Source organism: Heterocephalus glaber, unplaced genomic scaffold (genome assembly GCF_053883595.1).
Source record: "Heterocephalus glaber isolate CG9 unplaced genomic scaffold, H.glaber_assembly_v1.0 deba00001745, whole genome shotgun sequence".
Taxonomy (NCBI): Eukaryota; Metazoa; Chordata; class Mammalia; order Rodentia; family Bathyergidae; genus Heterocephalus; species Heterocephalus glaber.
Window position 1 is genome coordinate 700,128 of NW_028258451.1, and position 16,561 is coordinate 716,688.

At 46.7% G+C, this 16,561-nt stretch overlaps 1 protein-coding gene and 1 pseudogene across 1 annotated transcript in view; one reads left to right on the forward strand and one right to left on the reverse strand.

Moving 5' to 3' along the window:
* The first annotated feature begins 3,664 nt into the window (after positions 1–3,664).
* On the forward strand, positions 3,665–4,629 carry LOC101696853 (vomeronasal type-1 receptor 4-like; annotated as a pseudogene).
* A 10,741-nt stretch (positions 4,630–15,370) lies between these two features.
* The window catches only part of Ppp2r1a (protein phosphatase 2 scaffold subunit Aalpha), a 30,101-nt gene continuing 28,910 nt past the window's right edge, over positions 15,371–16,561 (reverse strand). Inside the window, exons 14-15 of the mRNA XM_004866739.4 lie at positions 15,954–16,045; positions 15,371–15,823 (exon numbers count right to left, since the gene is read on the reverse strand). Of these exons, the coding sequence (XP_004866796.1) occupies positions 15,807–15,823; positions 15,954–16,045 (109 nt within the window). The 3' untranslated portion in view covers positions 15,371–15,806. The remainder of the gene's footprint in view (positions 15,824–15,953; positions 16,046–16,561) is intronic.

The window sequence follows — 16,561 nt, forward strand, 5'->3', positions numbered from 1 at the left end:
GCTTCTGCACAGCAAGAGAAACCACCAGCAGTGTGAAGAGACAACCCACAATGTGGGAAAAAATCTTCACCTGCTCTTCCTCAGACAAAGGTCTACTATCTCAAATCTATAAAGAACTTTAAAAGATCAGACCTCCCAAATTTAAAGACCCAATCCAAAAATGGGCATCTGAAATGAACAGACATTTCTCACACAAAGAAGTAGAAATATAAAATAAACATATGAAAAAATGTTCAACATCACTGGTCATTCGAGAGATGCAAATGAAAACAATGCTGAGATTCCACCTCACTCCAGAAAGAATGGCTGCTATCATGAAATCAACCAATAACAAATGCTGACGGGGCTGTGGGGAAAGAGGAACCCTGCTCCACTGCTGGTGGGAGTGTAGACTGGTGCAACCACTGTGGAAAGCAGTATGGAGATACCTCAAAGAACTAGGACTGGAAGTCCCATTTGACCCTGCTATTCCACTGCTGGGGATCTTCCCCAAAGAATTAAAAGAATCATACCACAGTGATATATGTGTACCCATGTTCACAGCAGCACAATTTGTAATAGCTAAAACTTGGAAGCAGCCCAAATGCCCATCAACTGGAGACTGGATAAAGAAAATGTGGTTTTTTAATAAAGTGGAGTACTACTCAGCCATAAAAAATGAGAAAGTAGAGACATTTATAGCTAAATGGATGCACATTGAGGTGATACTCTTAAGTGAAATAAATAGGACACACATGAAAATACCAAATACTTTCTGTAGAGAAACTGAAAGTGTAAATAAGCACTAAAAGTTATAATAGATAATGTAAAATAGGAAGAAAAGGGGCAAAGGGGAAGGGGAAGTGGGAGGGATAGGGGAAAGGAAAGAATGGAAAGGAAAAATCATGAGAAATGGAAAAAATGGAAACAAAGTCTTTGTAAATAGGCAAGGATGGAGGGGGTGAAGGGAGGCCTGGAATGGGGAAAAAATAAGAACCAGGATACATCATGTAAAGGTACAAGTTCCCAATGAGAAATGTAAATGTATTGTATACCTAAAATGCACCAATAAAATAATTTAAGGAAAAAAGGAAGACCACCCAAGACCCACAGACACAGCCAGTATAGCCAGCCTACACAGGAGTGAATGCAGGAGGACACTCCATCCTATTCTCAGCTCACTTTTGGGAGATACTCCTCTCCCACCTAGCATGGGGACAATCTTCTGGCTGGGCCCCTTCTACGCAATAAGGAACTCAGTTTCCAGGAGGATTGAGTGCAGTCTCTGACCATCTCAGAGAAGACTTGAGCTTTACCCTTACATGGCTCAGTGGTGGATCCAGTTAAATACTGGAACACCTATGCTAAAAGGAGATCCTTCAGGCTGGTTAGTGTCAGTGCCCATGGATTCTGGGAGGGGGAATTAGGAGATCTGGGGCATCTCCAGACATTCTCTTTGCCACCCCCCACAAAAAAACCCATAGGCTATGGTTTCTTTCCAACGTTTGCTGCTTTACATCTCACAGAAGAAAAACTATAGATCATTTCTAAATTAGGCTACTCACTTCAAGGTTGCCACTTTTATAAACATAATAAAAACAAGAATTTTAATTGGTATCATAGGAACCCCGTAGGCTTTTTTGGTGCCAACCCAGAAATTATATTCCTATGTTGATTCACCCTTTCTGCCATCAAGGAGAACCACCAATAAAAAAACAAACAAAACATAAAGCCCTAGCAAGATAAACTGGTTCCCCCTTGGATTATGAGTTTGGAGACTATTTAAATGGCACCAATAGGAACCGCCTTACTCTGCTTTCGCTTATCAGCTACTGTTGATATTATGTGGCCTTGGATTTCAACACTGAGTTAAGTGTAGCCAAATCCTACGCGTCAGCCTGTCAATGACTACTTCCCATGGCAGGACCCCTAGGCCATGGAGGGCTGAGCCCAGGGGACCGGGGATGCCACATCTCAGGCATCAGAGGCCACTCTCCTAATTAAAGGGGGCCTCACTTCCCAAGCCCTGGGCTTCAGATGTTACTCTCCACAGGCCTCACTGCCCAAACCAACAACCTCATGTCCCAGCCCAGTTACATTCTTGAAGTCAAGGTCCTAGGACACAGAAGGCTAAAACCTGACAAGCTTCCATTTTCCTTTTTCTCTGACATTGTTGGGGCTGGAAAATCCATCATACCTCCCCCATCACCTTTAGAATGCCTACTTAAACATGAGAGAAAACTAGAACCCCACACTCTTAAGAAAAAGGCTCTCAGTTTTTATTCTATGGAGGTATACATCATTTACTCCTTGAGAAATGGAGAATATGGCCACCAGGGGGCTCCTTAAATTTTATTACTATCCTCCAATTAGTTCTCCTTTGTAAGCAAGAAGAAAAATGGAATGAAATTCCTTACATGCAGGTTTTCTCTATTCTCTGTGACCATCCTGAAATGGGCTACTGCTTGTTCAATAGATCCTGCTCTTTTAGCAGTTATGTCTGGTCCTCTTCCCCCAAAGAAACGTGCACCCTCAGAAAGAACCAAGACCCAGCCCCACTGTTCAGAGACAAACTCCTCCCACCCCAGTGTAACCCCAGAGAAGCTGCTCCCCTTGTACAACAATGGGAGAGAAGAAATAATCCATCCAAATTTTACTTTTGCTAAGTTGGGAGAAATAAAAAAGACCTAGGGAGTTTTACAAATGACCCTCATCAATATACTTTTTTTTCTTGATCGATGTATTTGAGCTTTTTTTCTTTTTCCTTTTTTGGTACTGGGGATTGAACTCAGGACCTTGTGCTTGCAAGGCAGGCTTGGTGCCACTGAACTAAATCCCCAGCCTTATATTTGAGCTTTTGACAGACTCATTCATTTGCCTGATTTAACCTGGGAAAATATAATGCTTTTGTTTACTGAGACCCTCAGCAAGTGTGAACAGGACCAAATCCTACAAGCAGTACTTCAAAAGGGCAATGCCTATCGAGAGGCCCATGGGAAGGATGTAGTGGAATAAAAGGTGTTTGCATCCATAGGGAAAGATGCAGTCACTTTCCATCACTGAGCCTCTGTAGGTTTGAGGCTCCTTTCTCATGCCTCAGCTGGGAGTCAAGCAGAAAGTAGTTTGCCACCTCCCTCTTCTGCACTGAGGTCTGTCACTTCGCTCTTCCCAAGAGTGCCAATTCTCCCTTCAGATTTTTCCTGGGTGCCGGAAATCCACCTCCCTTCTTCTTCTCTTCCAAGTTGCTATACTTCCAAGTCCTTATCCTCCAGTGTCTGGACTCCGAATCTTGCAGAGGCTGATTTGCTGCTGGTCAGCACTCTGACATCTTCCTAGAAGTCCTCTATATTTTTCTTAAATATTTATTTTAAAATCCGTTCTGAATTGATCCATTATATGATGTTGATAACGATTGAAGTTTTTCCTCTTTTTTTCAGGATGACTAAGCAAAAGTTCTTGATTTGCTGAAAATGTTTTTGCTTTCGCTCCACACACTCTCAGGTCTTAACTTCTCCTCCAGGTTAATACTGCCTTACCCATCAAATATGCTGAGAATCCTCTTCATCTCTTCCTTCCTGAGATCTTCACAATCCCACAAGAGCACAAAACCATAGTTACTTTTGGTGTCAACTCTCTACAAGAGCCGTGTTTCTCAGAGGAATAACTGTCATCACAACTTCAGACATTTTAGAGGAAATGACAAAAGAGCTTCGATGGATTTGGCCATAGGAATGATCTTCTTGTCACAGACTTCCATTGGAATCCTAGGAAATTCCTTTCTTCTTTGTCATTATTTTTTACTTTACTACAAAAAAAGCAGGTTAAGGTCCACAGATTTGATTCTCAGGCACATGTTTATAGCCAACTCTTTCATTATTCTTTCTAAAGGACTACCTCACACAATGGCAGCCTTTGGGTTTAAAAATTTTTTCAATGAGATTGGTTGCACTTTTATCTTGTATATCCGCAGAATAGGTAGAGGTATGTCAATTGGTACCATCTGCCTCTTGAGTGTATTTCAGAGAATCACAATAAGCCCCATGAACTCTTGTTGGAAAGATCTTAAAGTAAAAGCTCAAAAGTACATAGGCTTCCTCATTATCTCTTGCTGGACCCTACAGATGGTGGTCAATTTAATTTTTCCTCTGTATGGATTGTACATGTCTGGAGAGCAGTATGGCAGAAACATCACAAAGAAAAAAGATGTGGGACACTGTCAAATTGTAGACTACGGGACAGTCCTGGACTTAGTCTATACAGCATTAATATCATTCCCAGAATTTTTTTTTTCTGTGCTCATGATCTGGACCAGTGGCTCTATGGTTTTCATTCTGTACAGACACAAGTGGCAGGTCCAACACATTCATATCACAAATGCTTCCCTCAAATGCCCTGAGGCCAGAGCCACCCAAAGCATCCTTCTTCTGGTGATCACCTTTGTATCTTTTTACACACTCTCCTCCATCTTTCACCTTTCCATAGCTCTTTTCTATAATCACAGTTTTTGGTTGATGACCACATCTGCATTAATTTCTGTGTTTTCCGACTATTAGTCCCTTTTTTGTCATGAGCCAAGATTCCTCTATATCCAGGATCTTCTTTGTAGGGGTAAGAAACAAAATCCCTTCCAATCTTGTCAGAAATATATAAATTATATGTATTGGCAGCACTTCCAGTTGTTTATTCCTCATTGCTTTTTAAGAGGTAACACAGAAATGCAAGGACAGGCCATGCATTTTTCCATAGGTCAACTAATGGGTATTTCAGCTTGGTGAATGCCAGACTTAACATGGGAATAATGGGCATGAGAAGAGCAGATGAGCTCAATTCTGGTGCACAGCTATCTGCCCATAGCTATCTGAATCAAATGCTTCTGGAGGCAATTTAAATGGATTTAGTCCTAGTAGATGTATTGATTAATCAAAATATTTTACTAAATCCCTTGGTTATGGAAACCTTTGACAAATGTGAATACAATAAAGAAATGGGTAGAAAACTCCATTGAAAGACAATTCTCTATGTATTTCCTGTATCTAATGGGCAGATGCATGTGCAGATCTTGCCTTTTACTGTTTTTCATGGTTGTCCAGATGAAGAAAGTGTCTTGGATGATAGGGAAAATGTCAATATTTAACTCAGAAAGTGTATTTGCTTACTATATATGGAAACAAAACTCCAGCACAGCAAGAGCAATATCCAACATGACGAGAATTTTTGGAGACCCACAGAAAAAGTGATGCAACAAAAGTCTCCATATCCTCAAGATCCATCAAAAAAGTCCTTAGAATGAAGTAGAAAACTTTCTTTCAAAAGTTGAACAAGGACATGGATCATGTAGGGGCTTCACTTAACATATCATGGTTGTTGTCTGCTGATGTTCTGGTAACTACTTTCTTTTAAAACACCTTCTTCATAACTCAGTGCCAAAGCATCTCTTCCCATTGACCATGCCCAAAATAACCTGCCTGCCTTTTTGCCTCACTGCCTCATTCCCAGACTGCAGCTATTCTTATTCTTATGGACTCCTTATGGTGTCCAGGTGTTAGGTACTCTGGTGAGGACAGAAGGAGCACCTGGGTGTATTTGCTCCCTGTGCCACAAATATCCAGAATAAGAATGCTGTCCATACCGAAAGCACAGATGACAGAAGAGGATGAAATGAGGAGAGAATGAAGGGAAGAATGTGGAAACGGGACCTCCTGATCCAGAGGGAGAATCTGCATTAGACACAGATGAAGCAGAAATCTTTGATCTGCCTGTTTTGCATTCATATGAAGCATGGGGCTTCATATTCTACAGAGAAAATAGCTTGCCTTAGCTCATGGTTGGTGAGTTTGAGAGCACGCACTTGTATCTTGTCAGTTCTTGAGGGTCCCCTCTCCATCACATGATGGGAGATATTATGGCAAGAGACAAAGATCACAGGTTAGACAGAAATCAAGAAAGGTAGAGGATCCAGAGTTGTTCTTTTATAACAACCCTCTCGTGACAACTCAACTGGACCCCATAAGAGCTACCATAATCAGTAAGCCCAGGTGCCCCACATGATCTAAAACCCTGTCGGGAGCAATGCTACATAATTTTAGGGAAAAATCGTTTGATTTGGCCTAGTTCTCCTGCCTACAGGCCAGCTATGGCATTTGGAGACATAATTCCATTTTGGTGCCTGGTCACAACTGAGACCTCAATGATCTGGTGATGCTGTGATTCTCCAGGACAAGATTACACCAGCTGAAGACGTCCTGAGAGGAACAAAATCTTCATCTACTCAGTTCCTTGTTGTTCTTGGATTGTTACATCTTGTTTACCCGGATGTACTGAAATCTCTGCAAGTCATTTGTTACATTTGTTTCTCTCGATCCACTGAATAAAGGTGTGGCAAGCTCAGGGTCTTTCCTCTTTGCTGCCCAGAGCAGCACTGATCAGGCCCAAAGCTCAGCTTCTGAATCTCCAAGTCTCATTTTTTCTACCTTTCCTGAATAATAAGTTAATTCGCTTTGTGCTGCTGTGGCTCGCAGGAGACTAGGACTCACTGCAGAGGTTCTAGTAATGTCCCCTTTCCCTGTTCCCTACACCATCCTCCTTGAAAAATACAAGGTTACTGTATACTATTTACCATCTTTCAATGTAATAACTGCTGATATGATTTTTAAAATAATTTTAGCCTCAGGTCATGAGTGCACTATTCAATGAGATTTCACCAACTGCGTCCACTGTGCCATGAAGCCCATATGTCTAAAACCGAGAATATGGTCCGTTTCACAGATGCCTTGCTGCACTCTTCCATCACAAGAGGGACCTCTGTAGGAGACCTAGCTATGTACAGCACTTCCATCTTCTCTGTACTTATATAAATGTAATCAAACATCCTCAACTCTTGAGTGTTTGGCTTTTAAATTCCACGTTCTTGTGGATTTATCTGTATTTTTCATCTTGTCCATGATATAGTTCCATTGTATTAATATCAATTAATCTGACCATTCTTTTCTTGATGTGCATGAGGGTGGCTGTCTTGGTTACTTTTCCACTGCTGGGACATAATACCCAACACCCACAAATTAAAGGAAGAAATTTTCCTTTCCCTTTTATCCTATTCAGGGTATAAGCCTATTGGTTGGTGCCAACATACAGTGTGGACCTTCCCATTATCCACTCAGAACTATGCAAAACCAATCAGTGGACTAATTTATCACACACCTTTATACATATTCACACACCCTAGATCCAATCACCACTGAAAAGCGCCACCTGAAAAGCATGCGGCTTTAGGGAGACATCTAGATACAAGCAATCACAGTGGTCTTCAGTGTAGGGCTATCACTGATCATCTTGGCTTGTAAGTGCTACCTACACTTTGGGGACACATGTCAGATTTCTATAGCATATGTGTAGAAATGGGAGGGCAAGCCACAGCTTTACAGGTCTTCACAGGTTTAGATCATCTTCATCTTAGAAAATACTTCCCATCAGTATTCCAAAATTTCTGCATGCATTTCATACCAAGAAAAAAGCCCTTCATTTAAACACAGTATCACTAACTTACTAAGTTGCCCAGACTGGACTTGAACTCAAAATCCTCCTGCCTCAGCTTCATAGAGTGCTGGGATTACAGGCATATACCACCATGCCAGCTTCATATAGCTATTTTGAAACTCCAGAGTCATTCTCAAGGATTGTAACTTCCAGAGGAAAGGTTGGAATACAAACTGCAGACAATTTAATTTCAAGTCTCACCACATCAGCAGCTAGCCTACCCCAAGACCCATAGCAGGTAGCCTGAACATGGGCAGCTGCCTGTGACTCTTGCTAACCATGGACTCATATGATTTTCTGGCCAGTAACTTTCCATCCCCACTTCCACCTTCAGTCTTAAAAACTTCTGCATATTTGAAGGCCCACAATTCAAAATGTTCCTTATCCCCTGCCTCATACTCTCTGCCCATGCTTTTGTTTTCTGGGGTTTTTTTTTTAGTACCTGGAATTGAACTTGGGACCCTGCACTTAAGAGGCAAGTGGCAGAACCACTGAGCTAAATCCCCGGCCCTCATGCTCTTGTTTTCAATGGACAATTGAGGCTTTACTCATAAAATGAAAATTTTTGTGGAATATTTTAGAGGACAGGGAATGGATTCCGTGAGTTATTATGAGGCAAAGGCAGATTTTGCAGGGAATCAAAAGTGAACCCACTGGGAATTCTTAACAGTGTAATTACCTGGTTACTAGCAATATTCCCCAAAAACTTCAGATTTCCAAGGCTATAGGTTTGTTGGGGTCAGAGTCACAATTTCTAAAGGGTGAAGGAAGACCGCTGATAGTTGAGGTACTTAGGGAACAGCAGGGGAGTTATTCTAAAGTATATGAAAAATATCAAGAAAGGATGGAGGTGGAAGGGAAGACCCAGAGAGGATCTAATGGGGCCAGGACAAGCGGTAGTGTCAGGCCAGACAGTGTGGCTGGGCCTGTGGGTTCACCTCGTTCTAGTTTCCCCCACCCTTAAAAATCCTCTGGGACTGTTGTGTTACTCTGTGACATAGCATGGGATTCTAAGGCACTAGAGTAACATGCATTCGTGCTTTATCTTCAAGAGACTGAGCTCAATGTAAATGACACATGGTGCTCATTTCAATTTCCATGATTACATATCTAAAGTTTTAAGGTAAGCAAGACAAAACGAATTTCAAGCCTTGTTTTATACGTAGTTACTTACTGGGCATCTCCAGGTCCAAGTGAAGAGTCACGGGTTTTAATAAAAACCTCTTTTAAGTTCTTTTGATTGCCTCAGAAGTGAGCACAAATCATGCTTTTGATGAATAACAGGCTAAGGTCCAGGAGTATGTTGTCTTTTGTTTTTAAGGAGAAATGGACAATCTCCCCCCGCCCCCACAGAGCCCCATTTTACTCTCTGGTTACATTTTACTGTTGAGTCTTTTAGACTGAATAGGTAATCAAAAATTTCTTTTTACTATTAAGGTCAGATAAAGACTCTTCAGGATTAGTTTTTGGGTCTTGTGAAGTGTCGCTTGGCCAAGCTGTGTCATCTGTCAATGTGTCAGGCTCTGGCCAACCATTTTGTCTGCTCTTGAAAGCTCAACCAGTTAGAGTGATTAAAAATATTTTTTGAAAACAAATAAAAGAGTTTAAATGTTAACTTCCTTAAGGCTTAGAGTATTATTTCTAAGTAATTGTTGCTTGTGTTGGTCTCATTCAGTTAGCCCGTGCATCATCCCACCTTTTCATCCTTAGACTTCTTACAAATTTAGGGTTAATGACCACAAACAGATTCTCAGCTGCTTATTCACTTAACAGCTCGATTTTCTTCTCCATTTAACCTCAAAGGTTGTAGCTTCTTGTTGTTGTTTTGTTTTCAGGCTGCTACTTTAAACTCTCCTTTGTAGAGAAAGCCTAGCCAGAGGGCAGAATCCCTACAGGATAGTAAGTCTCCTCCCAACACTTCTTTTCCTCTGCCTTCCATGCCAAGGCTTTTGGACTAAACCCCCACGATAGGGCTGATCTGGAGAGTGCTGTAGAGGTGATGGAAACCTTGCTCATGTAGGAAAGAGGAAGCTGCGGCCCCAAGAAACAGAATTCCACTGACGGAGCTTGTACTCCAAGAGGAGAGTGTCTGTGTACATTAGAAAACCACTGACTGCTGCACAATTAAGGACCACTAATCTGTTTCCCAAAAAAGAAAAGGATTTTATCCACACTAAAAATAAAGAGTGAAGGAACACCGACAAGAGATAAAGCCAGAATATTAATAATGATTGTCTGCCATTTGCCTAGAGAAAGGAGAGTGATTGGCAGTCTAGGTCCTCATTTATCAGCATTAATACAGAGGCAAGAAGGGTGGCAAAGTGGACCATTGAAAGTGAAGGTTCTGCCTGTTTGACCCCAGAATCTCCAAGGAGAGCCTTAATCTCTTACTCTCTCTATGAGGTCCTAGGGCCACAGCCTCTGGAGATGCTGGAATTGATCCCTCTCAAGGAAAAGCCCTTAGGGGGTGGTAAACAGAAGGCCCAGAAAATGGGTCGCTTTTCCTATCCCACCGTCTGTGCACCAGTGTGAGTGAAAAAAAGTGATGGAGTTCATACTGGACCTTGTTCACTTGGGCTGGTGTGAAATATAACAGGAGGGCACTGGGTGACTCAGCTCAAACTTCCAGGTCCTGACTTTGGACACTGGCATCATCCTCTGAGAAGGCACCTGGGCTGCACAAGTCATAAGGACGCTGTGGGACTCATACGGAAGGTGATTAGGTTGTGAGGTGACAATGTTCACAAAGGGGATTAGTGCCTTTATAAAATGGGCTCAGGGGAGCACATGTGCCCTTTTCTGCAAGTGAGGACACAGCTAGAAGGCATGATCTATGAACCAAAGTAAGCCTTCACCAGACACCAAACCTGCAAGCATCTTTCCTTTATTTGAAATGGGGTCTTGTTGCTTAGGCTGGTCTTGAACTCACAGGCTCAGCCAACCACACCTGGTTTCTACAAGCATCTTGAGCTCAGATTTCCTAGCCTCCAAAATTATGAGAAATAAATCTCAGCTATTTGTAAGCTAATTTGAGCTGCCCAATCAATACCAGTTTATGGTATTTTGTTATAGCAGCCCAAATGACCTAAAACAAGACCTAAGATCCAGGATGAGAATTTAGCCTCCAATGAAGAGGGGAGAACCTGAGGAGTCTGAAATCTGCAGAGCACTGAGGAGCTACAGGATTGGAGTTCACTAACCCAACGGAGAAGCCACCCCACCAAGGACAGACAGTTTGCAGGAACCCGGGTGAATGACCTCATTCCTACCACAGAAAGGACAGGCTTTTCCAGAGGATGAAAGTGGCATTTCAGTAGGTTCAACTCAACTAGATCAAAGGCAGACGGACCCCTGAGAAATCAAGTCAGCAAGGATTCCAGGCCGTGCCCAGTGCCCAGACCAGAGCTGTCTTCACGAGCAAGGGCATGAGCATGCTGAGGACCAGGAAAGCCAGATCCTGCAGGTGAGCCAGGTTTAGTCTAGACCTCAGGCTGGGAGGGGTCAGCATAAGGCAGCAATCCCAGCCCAAGGGGAATCACCAATGGACATCCTTGTGATCACAGTTCCTCCTGTGACCAATGGCAAATACTGTAGCCAGCCAGTTACTGCTGAGCACCACTGATGCCTGCTTACTGGCAAGCAGATCAGAGAAAGGGACAAACATCGAGAAACCCGGGGAGGTTACAAACACCAGCACCTGTGTTTGAGCCATTCCCCCTTCCCTGCCCCTAGGAGAGCCGGTGACCCAACCTGCCCCATTAGCAGGTGCCAAGGACGCCAGGTACCCCGGGGGACTACCCTCTCCTCACCCTGGGCCAGTGGTGGTGAGCCAAAGGCATGCATGCCCCAGCAGGCTGCGTCATGAAAAGCTCTAAAAGGCTCACCGTCACTGCCCTAGGCTGCCTCTTGGAGTCTGCTGTTTCTGGCCATACAAAGGCCTCCCCCAACCCTCCTGGGAAGACAAGTTTCCACAAATAGTTCATCCAGGTAGAGAAAATTTATCAGTTCTCATCTAGGTCATTTTCTGAGGAAGCTTGGTGGTTTTTGTGTGTGTATTTTTTTGTAGCCATGGACATTTGGTCTTCTCAAACATGTATTTTATTCTAAAAAAAGTTTTCTGCTTAGGCCTTATTTGGAGTGCTGGTTTAGGGCATCCCAGGGGCCTGCCCTCAGGGAAGGAATGGGGTCAACTCTGCACATACTGAGAGCCTGGCCAGCTTCTCACGCTGCCAGGGCCATGAAGGGAGGCTGACAGTGGCAGTGCACACCCACCTCCCTCCAGGTTCATTGTGCCACAGGCTCACAGGTTCCATTGCTAGAATATGTGTATTTTAACATTATGTCATTAGAAAAAAGTATCTCCTATAAAAATGTTCAAACGTAAAAATGAAAAGCTAGCTGTAGGGTCTGACGTAAGCAGTTCCTTCCCTGATCCTTGAGTACCAAATGCTACCGAGCTGCAGGCTGCACAGGCTTACCTGCTGGTTAGCCTGGCCACACTGATCAGAGGCCTTGGAGAAACCTGTGAGCCTGGCAGTCTTGATGAGAAATAGCTGCCCTGTCCTCTGCCCACGGGAGGCTCAGAAGCTGGCATCTGCTTCCCACCCCTTACCCTGGCCTTAATTCCCACACTGTAGAGAATGAAGCAGGGGAAGTGAGCTTCCTGAGCTGGGAAGCAGGACGCTGCTGTAGGCTGTGTTCACTCAGCCCCAAATGGAAAGCATTCCCATGTTACTTACCTGCCCTTCCTGTCTGAAACCTTCAGTGTGAGCAACAGAGCTGCACGTCAGTAGGAACCTAAGCTGTCTGGATGCCAGCTGCCGTGGCCGAGGGAAGAGCAAGCAGCAGGGGAAAGGCTACTGGAGGTGTGCACAGAGCGCTCCACGTTTTCCAGCAGCACTCAGGTCTCTCTCACCTCTGCAGAGAAATGGTTTCCAAGCTCGGGACACACCAACTGGCCCCTGGCTTGGGCAGGGTCTCCACACCCCTTCCCTGCCCAAGGAAGCCCAGCTCCCAGGAAAGGCTTGGGACAGGAGCATCTTCCTGTACACAGTGGCTGTTCCCCGTGGCTTAGAAACCAATGCTGCCATTTAGATGTGAAACGAACTAGACAGACATCTCCCCTGACCCGACAGGGCGGGCACCAAGGGAAAGAGGAGACCCTCTCTCTGGAGACTCCGGAGCTTCAAGGCAGTGCAGAAGGGTCCTGCGCTAACAGGGGAAGGATCACGGTGCAGCCACACGGTGCCAGTGAGGAAGAGCACGAGGACAGTGGGTGGGAAGTGAATGGAGGGGAAACAGCCAGCCAGTGGAACACCCCCTGCCCAGCTTAACACATCATGAAGGCCTCATCCGGCGCAACTCAGCAGGGAGCTCCCCACCACACCGTGCCCCCTACAGAGGTGCACACAGCCTGAGAGGAGCACAAAGACAATGTCCAGGGGGTGCTCAGGCTGAAGTCAGCCATCTGGACAATAAGAGGAAGGAGCCTGGAGAGGAGAGGCAGGACTTGGTCCTTGGTGTGAGCAGGCACCACCCTGTGATCGTCATCCGCTTGGGGAGGCCAGGGTGAATGTCCAGTGCCCCTGCAGCTCACGAGCCCCAGCTGCACCCTGCACCTTGAGCCGAGGGCCCCGTGATGCTAGGGCTCCGCCTGAACCCCTACTCATTGGCAAAGGCACCCCAGTTGCTGTGCAACCTCACCTGCATCCAGGTCATCTGGGTCAAAGCAGTGGAAGGGCGGAGTGAGGAGCTGCTGGCAAGACAAGTCAAGCAAAGAAGCTGCATCATCCAACAGGGAGACCAAGGTGTGTGGGCTCCTGTGAACGGTGCTTCGAGGGAAGCTCTACAGGCAACCCTCCCAGCTGGCAGGACCCGGCCGGAGCGGGAGACGGGGCCACAGCACTCATCTTCACCTCTCGCAGCTCGGGTCCAAGGCCTGGAGGAGCAAACCTCAGCTCCAGCAGGGCCTGGCTCACACAGCAGGCAGAGCCTGTGGCTGGCCCTGCCAATATGCCCATTCATCATCTGACTTGATTCTCCCAAGTTACAACAGCTGCTACCCGTCTCCTTCTCACAGTACTCCCGCAGTAAGGTGCCCAGGTAAGATGGCATCTCAGCTTGTTTCCAGAGACTGTGACTTGACACCAAGCAGCTCCTGGCTGATCTGTGATCCTCTGCCAGGCATTTCAATGGCTCAATCTACCTTCATGCACCTGGGACACAGCAAACACCGCCCCTCCCTCAACCTGACCTCACCACCCAGACATTACACCTCTACCTCTCCCGCTGTGGTCCTCATTCCATCACCTGCCCAATCCTGCAGCCTGGGCGTATTCCCGGGCCTGGTCTGCACTCTAACACCCACTCCTAGACTCCATCTCTAAGCCATACTACCGTCCTTGGCCCTTGACATCACTCTGGAGAGAAGAAAGCCGAGTCGTGTTTAAGGCAGACCTCAAATGTACTGTGCAGATGAGTGCCTGGAGATCCTGTTACAATGAGAGTCCTGATTCAGAGGGTCTGGTCTGGGCAAAGATCCGCATTTCTGTAGGCTTCCCAGGGATGCAGAGGCTACTGTAGCATGGACTGCCTGGGTATCAAGATCCCAAGGTCCCTGCATTAACCACAGGGAGCTGAGGTTTTGCTTAACCCGGATTTTGCCATGTCTGGTGATATGCAGTATCATTTTGACAGCTGTGAGTCACAACCAGGAAAGTCTCCATCTTGGGGCACATATGGCGTGTCTGAGAATACTCGGTCCTTTCCTCAGTCCTCAGGGCCCAGCAGGGTCTACCAAAAAGGAGCTCAGTAACATGAGGGTGGAGCTGGTGAAACGACTGTCACCCAGTGCCACATGGCTTCAAATGTCACTTCCTTTGTGAAACTTCCCCCACATACTGGCCCTAAGTTTCATGCTCCTTTCTCGGGGGTTCTTTGGCCCCTCCCTGTATCAGCTGAAATTTGGGTGACCCCCTACGTGATGAGACCGCAGTCACTTCCCTCCCAGGTGACCAACACCAGCCAGCTATTCTGACCAGGCTCCTGCCTTACTCTTCTGCCTTGCCTGCCCTACATTCCTAGGATCATTTTCTGGCCTCAGATGGCTGCCTCCACTCCAGCCACCTGGTCTACCTTCCAGAGTGCAGGAATGAGGGAAGAAGCCATGCTCCCCACAGAACACTTCCTAGAAGCCACTCACACCAATTCCCTCCACATCCTATCAGCCAGAATTTAGTGACCACAACACACAAACTTCAAGAGACGATGAAATGCCTTGACTCTGGGCAGTCATGCACCCACCTAAAGCTCAGTTTCTATATTAAGAAAAGGAAAGCAGATTCTGGGGACAAATGGTTCTGTGCTCTGCAGTCCCCTTCCTGCCCGTGGCTATGGCCCTGATTACTGCGACTTCTTGAGACAGGCCCCAGGCCATCTCCCCAACTCACAGGGCCTCACCCACACCCGTGTGCAGGCTGTGTGCAGCCAGCCTCACTGCACACTGCGAGCCACGGGGGCTTCCCACCTCACGGGTCCCAACTCACCTGGCGCACACGAAGAGCCTCAAGACCTACACGGCTGCCACCCCCACCTTACACAGCATGAAACTGAGTCCTCTGCCCTTAACCATCAACTGCTCTGCCAGTGTCTGCACAAGTTCACTGTTCTACAGGCTGTGGGCCAGAGATGCCTTGGGACCCTCTACCTGAAGGCCAGCTGCCTTCCTGCTGGACCCCAGAGAATCCTCCCAGCTGTTAGGACACCTAGTATAACACTTCCAGAACAAGTCTCCCAGAGAGGACAGAGCTCATGGCCCTGGGATGGCACACGCTCCTCCAAGCTGATGACTATGACCACAGACCTTTCTAGACCTTTATTTCTCTGTGAAAAGGGGAGAAATGGAATAAAATAAAAACAGTACAACTGACACCAAAAAACCACTGGGGTGGAGGGAGGAAGGGAGGTGCTAAGTAGGAGGGGGTCCCCATTACAGCAGCAGGAACAAGTGACCTGGGACATTCACATCTCTTCCCCACCATGGGCAGGAGCAGCCCCTTCCTCCCAGGGTTGTTGCCCTGTCCCACCTTGTGCTCCCCTAGCCCCTTGGGAGGTGGATGTGAGAAGTCTCCTCAGGCTGGAGAAAGAAGGAACCGTGCTGGGGAAGGGGCCTGGGGTCAGACCATGCACCAGGAGTGGCAGTCCACATCCCCCACTGTCTCCCCGCGAGGTACTCCCTGCGGCAGGTGGGGTTGGAGGGTGGACATCAGAGGCCAGTGTTGACTTCTCACTCAGCATCAGGCAAGGGACAGAACTGCAGAGACAGCAATGGGCCAGACTCAGAAGCATGGCTCCCCCAATCCACAAATGCCCCAGCACCGCTCCCTAACCAATAGCCCAAGCCCCGCTGCAGGCCACCTTCCTGTGGGGCTCTAAGTGCTCACCAGTCAGAGCCTCCTGGGCAAAGTACTTGACATCCACATCCTGGTCCTGGGTCAGCTTCTCCAGGATGGGCTTGACTTCACTCTGGAGAGTGCTGGAAGGAAAAGAGAGGAGAAGAGAGTGAGCCTGGCTGGGAAAGGGGCCTCCGTGGGCAGAGGGCTCCCCGAGCAAGAGGCTGCACAGAGATATACAACACAGGTGAGGGGAGCCTCCAGAGCCCAGGACAAATGGATGGACACGCCCCCGGCCCGAATTAGAAGTCCCTGAGGCCTACAGTGCCATTACTTTGAAGGGTGTCAATCTGACAAGCAATGAGACATCTCTGGGCCCCAAGCAGGTTGGTCACAGCAGTCCAGGAAAGCCAAGTATGGAAGAGGTTGGAACCTAAAGTCTGGGGCGGAGCGATGGAGGCCTCTCGCTGACTGAACACGTACTTACTGAGGCCCACTGAGTACAGTGGTGTACCATCCCAATTCCCGCCCAAGTCGAAACTAGACCAGCAGAAAGGTGCTGCCCAAACCAGTGCCAGGTCATGTGCCTGACGAGGCTCAAAGGGGATGTTCTGGCCCCACAGAGAACTGCAGGAAGCGTCTTCCCTAATCTAAGGGAG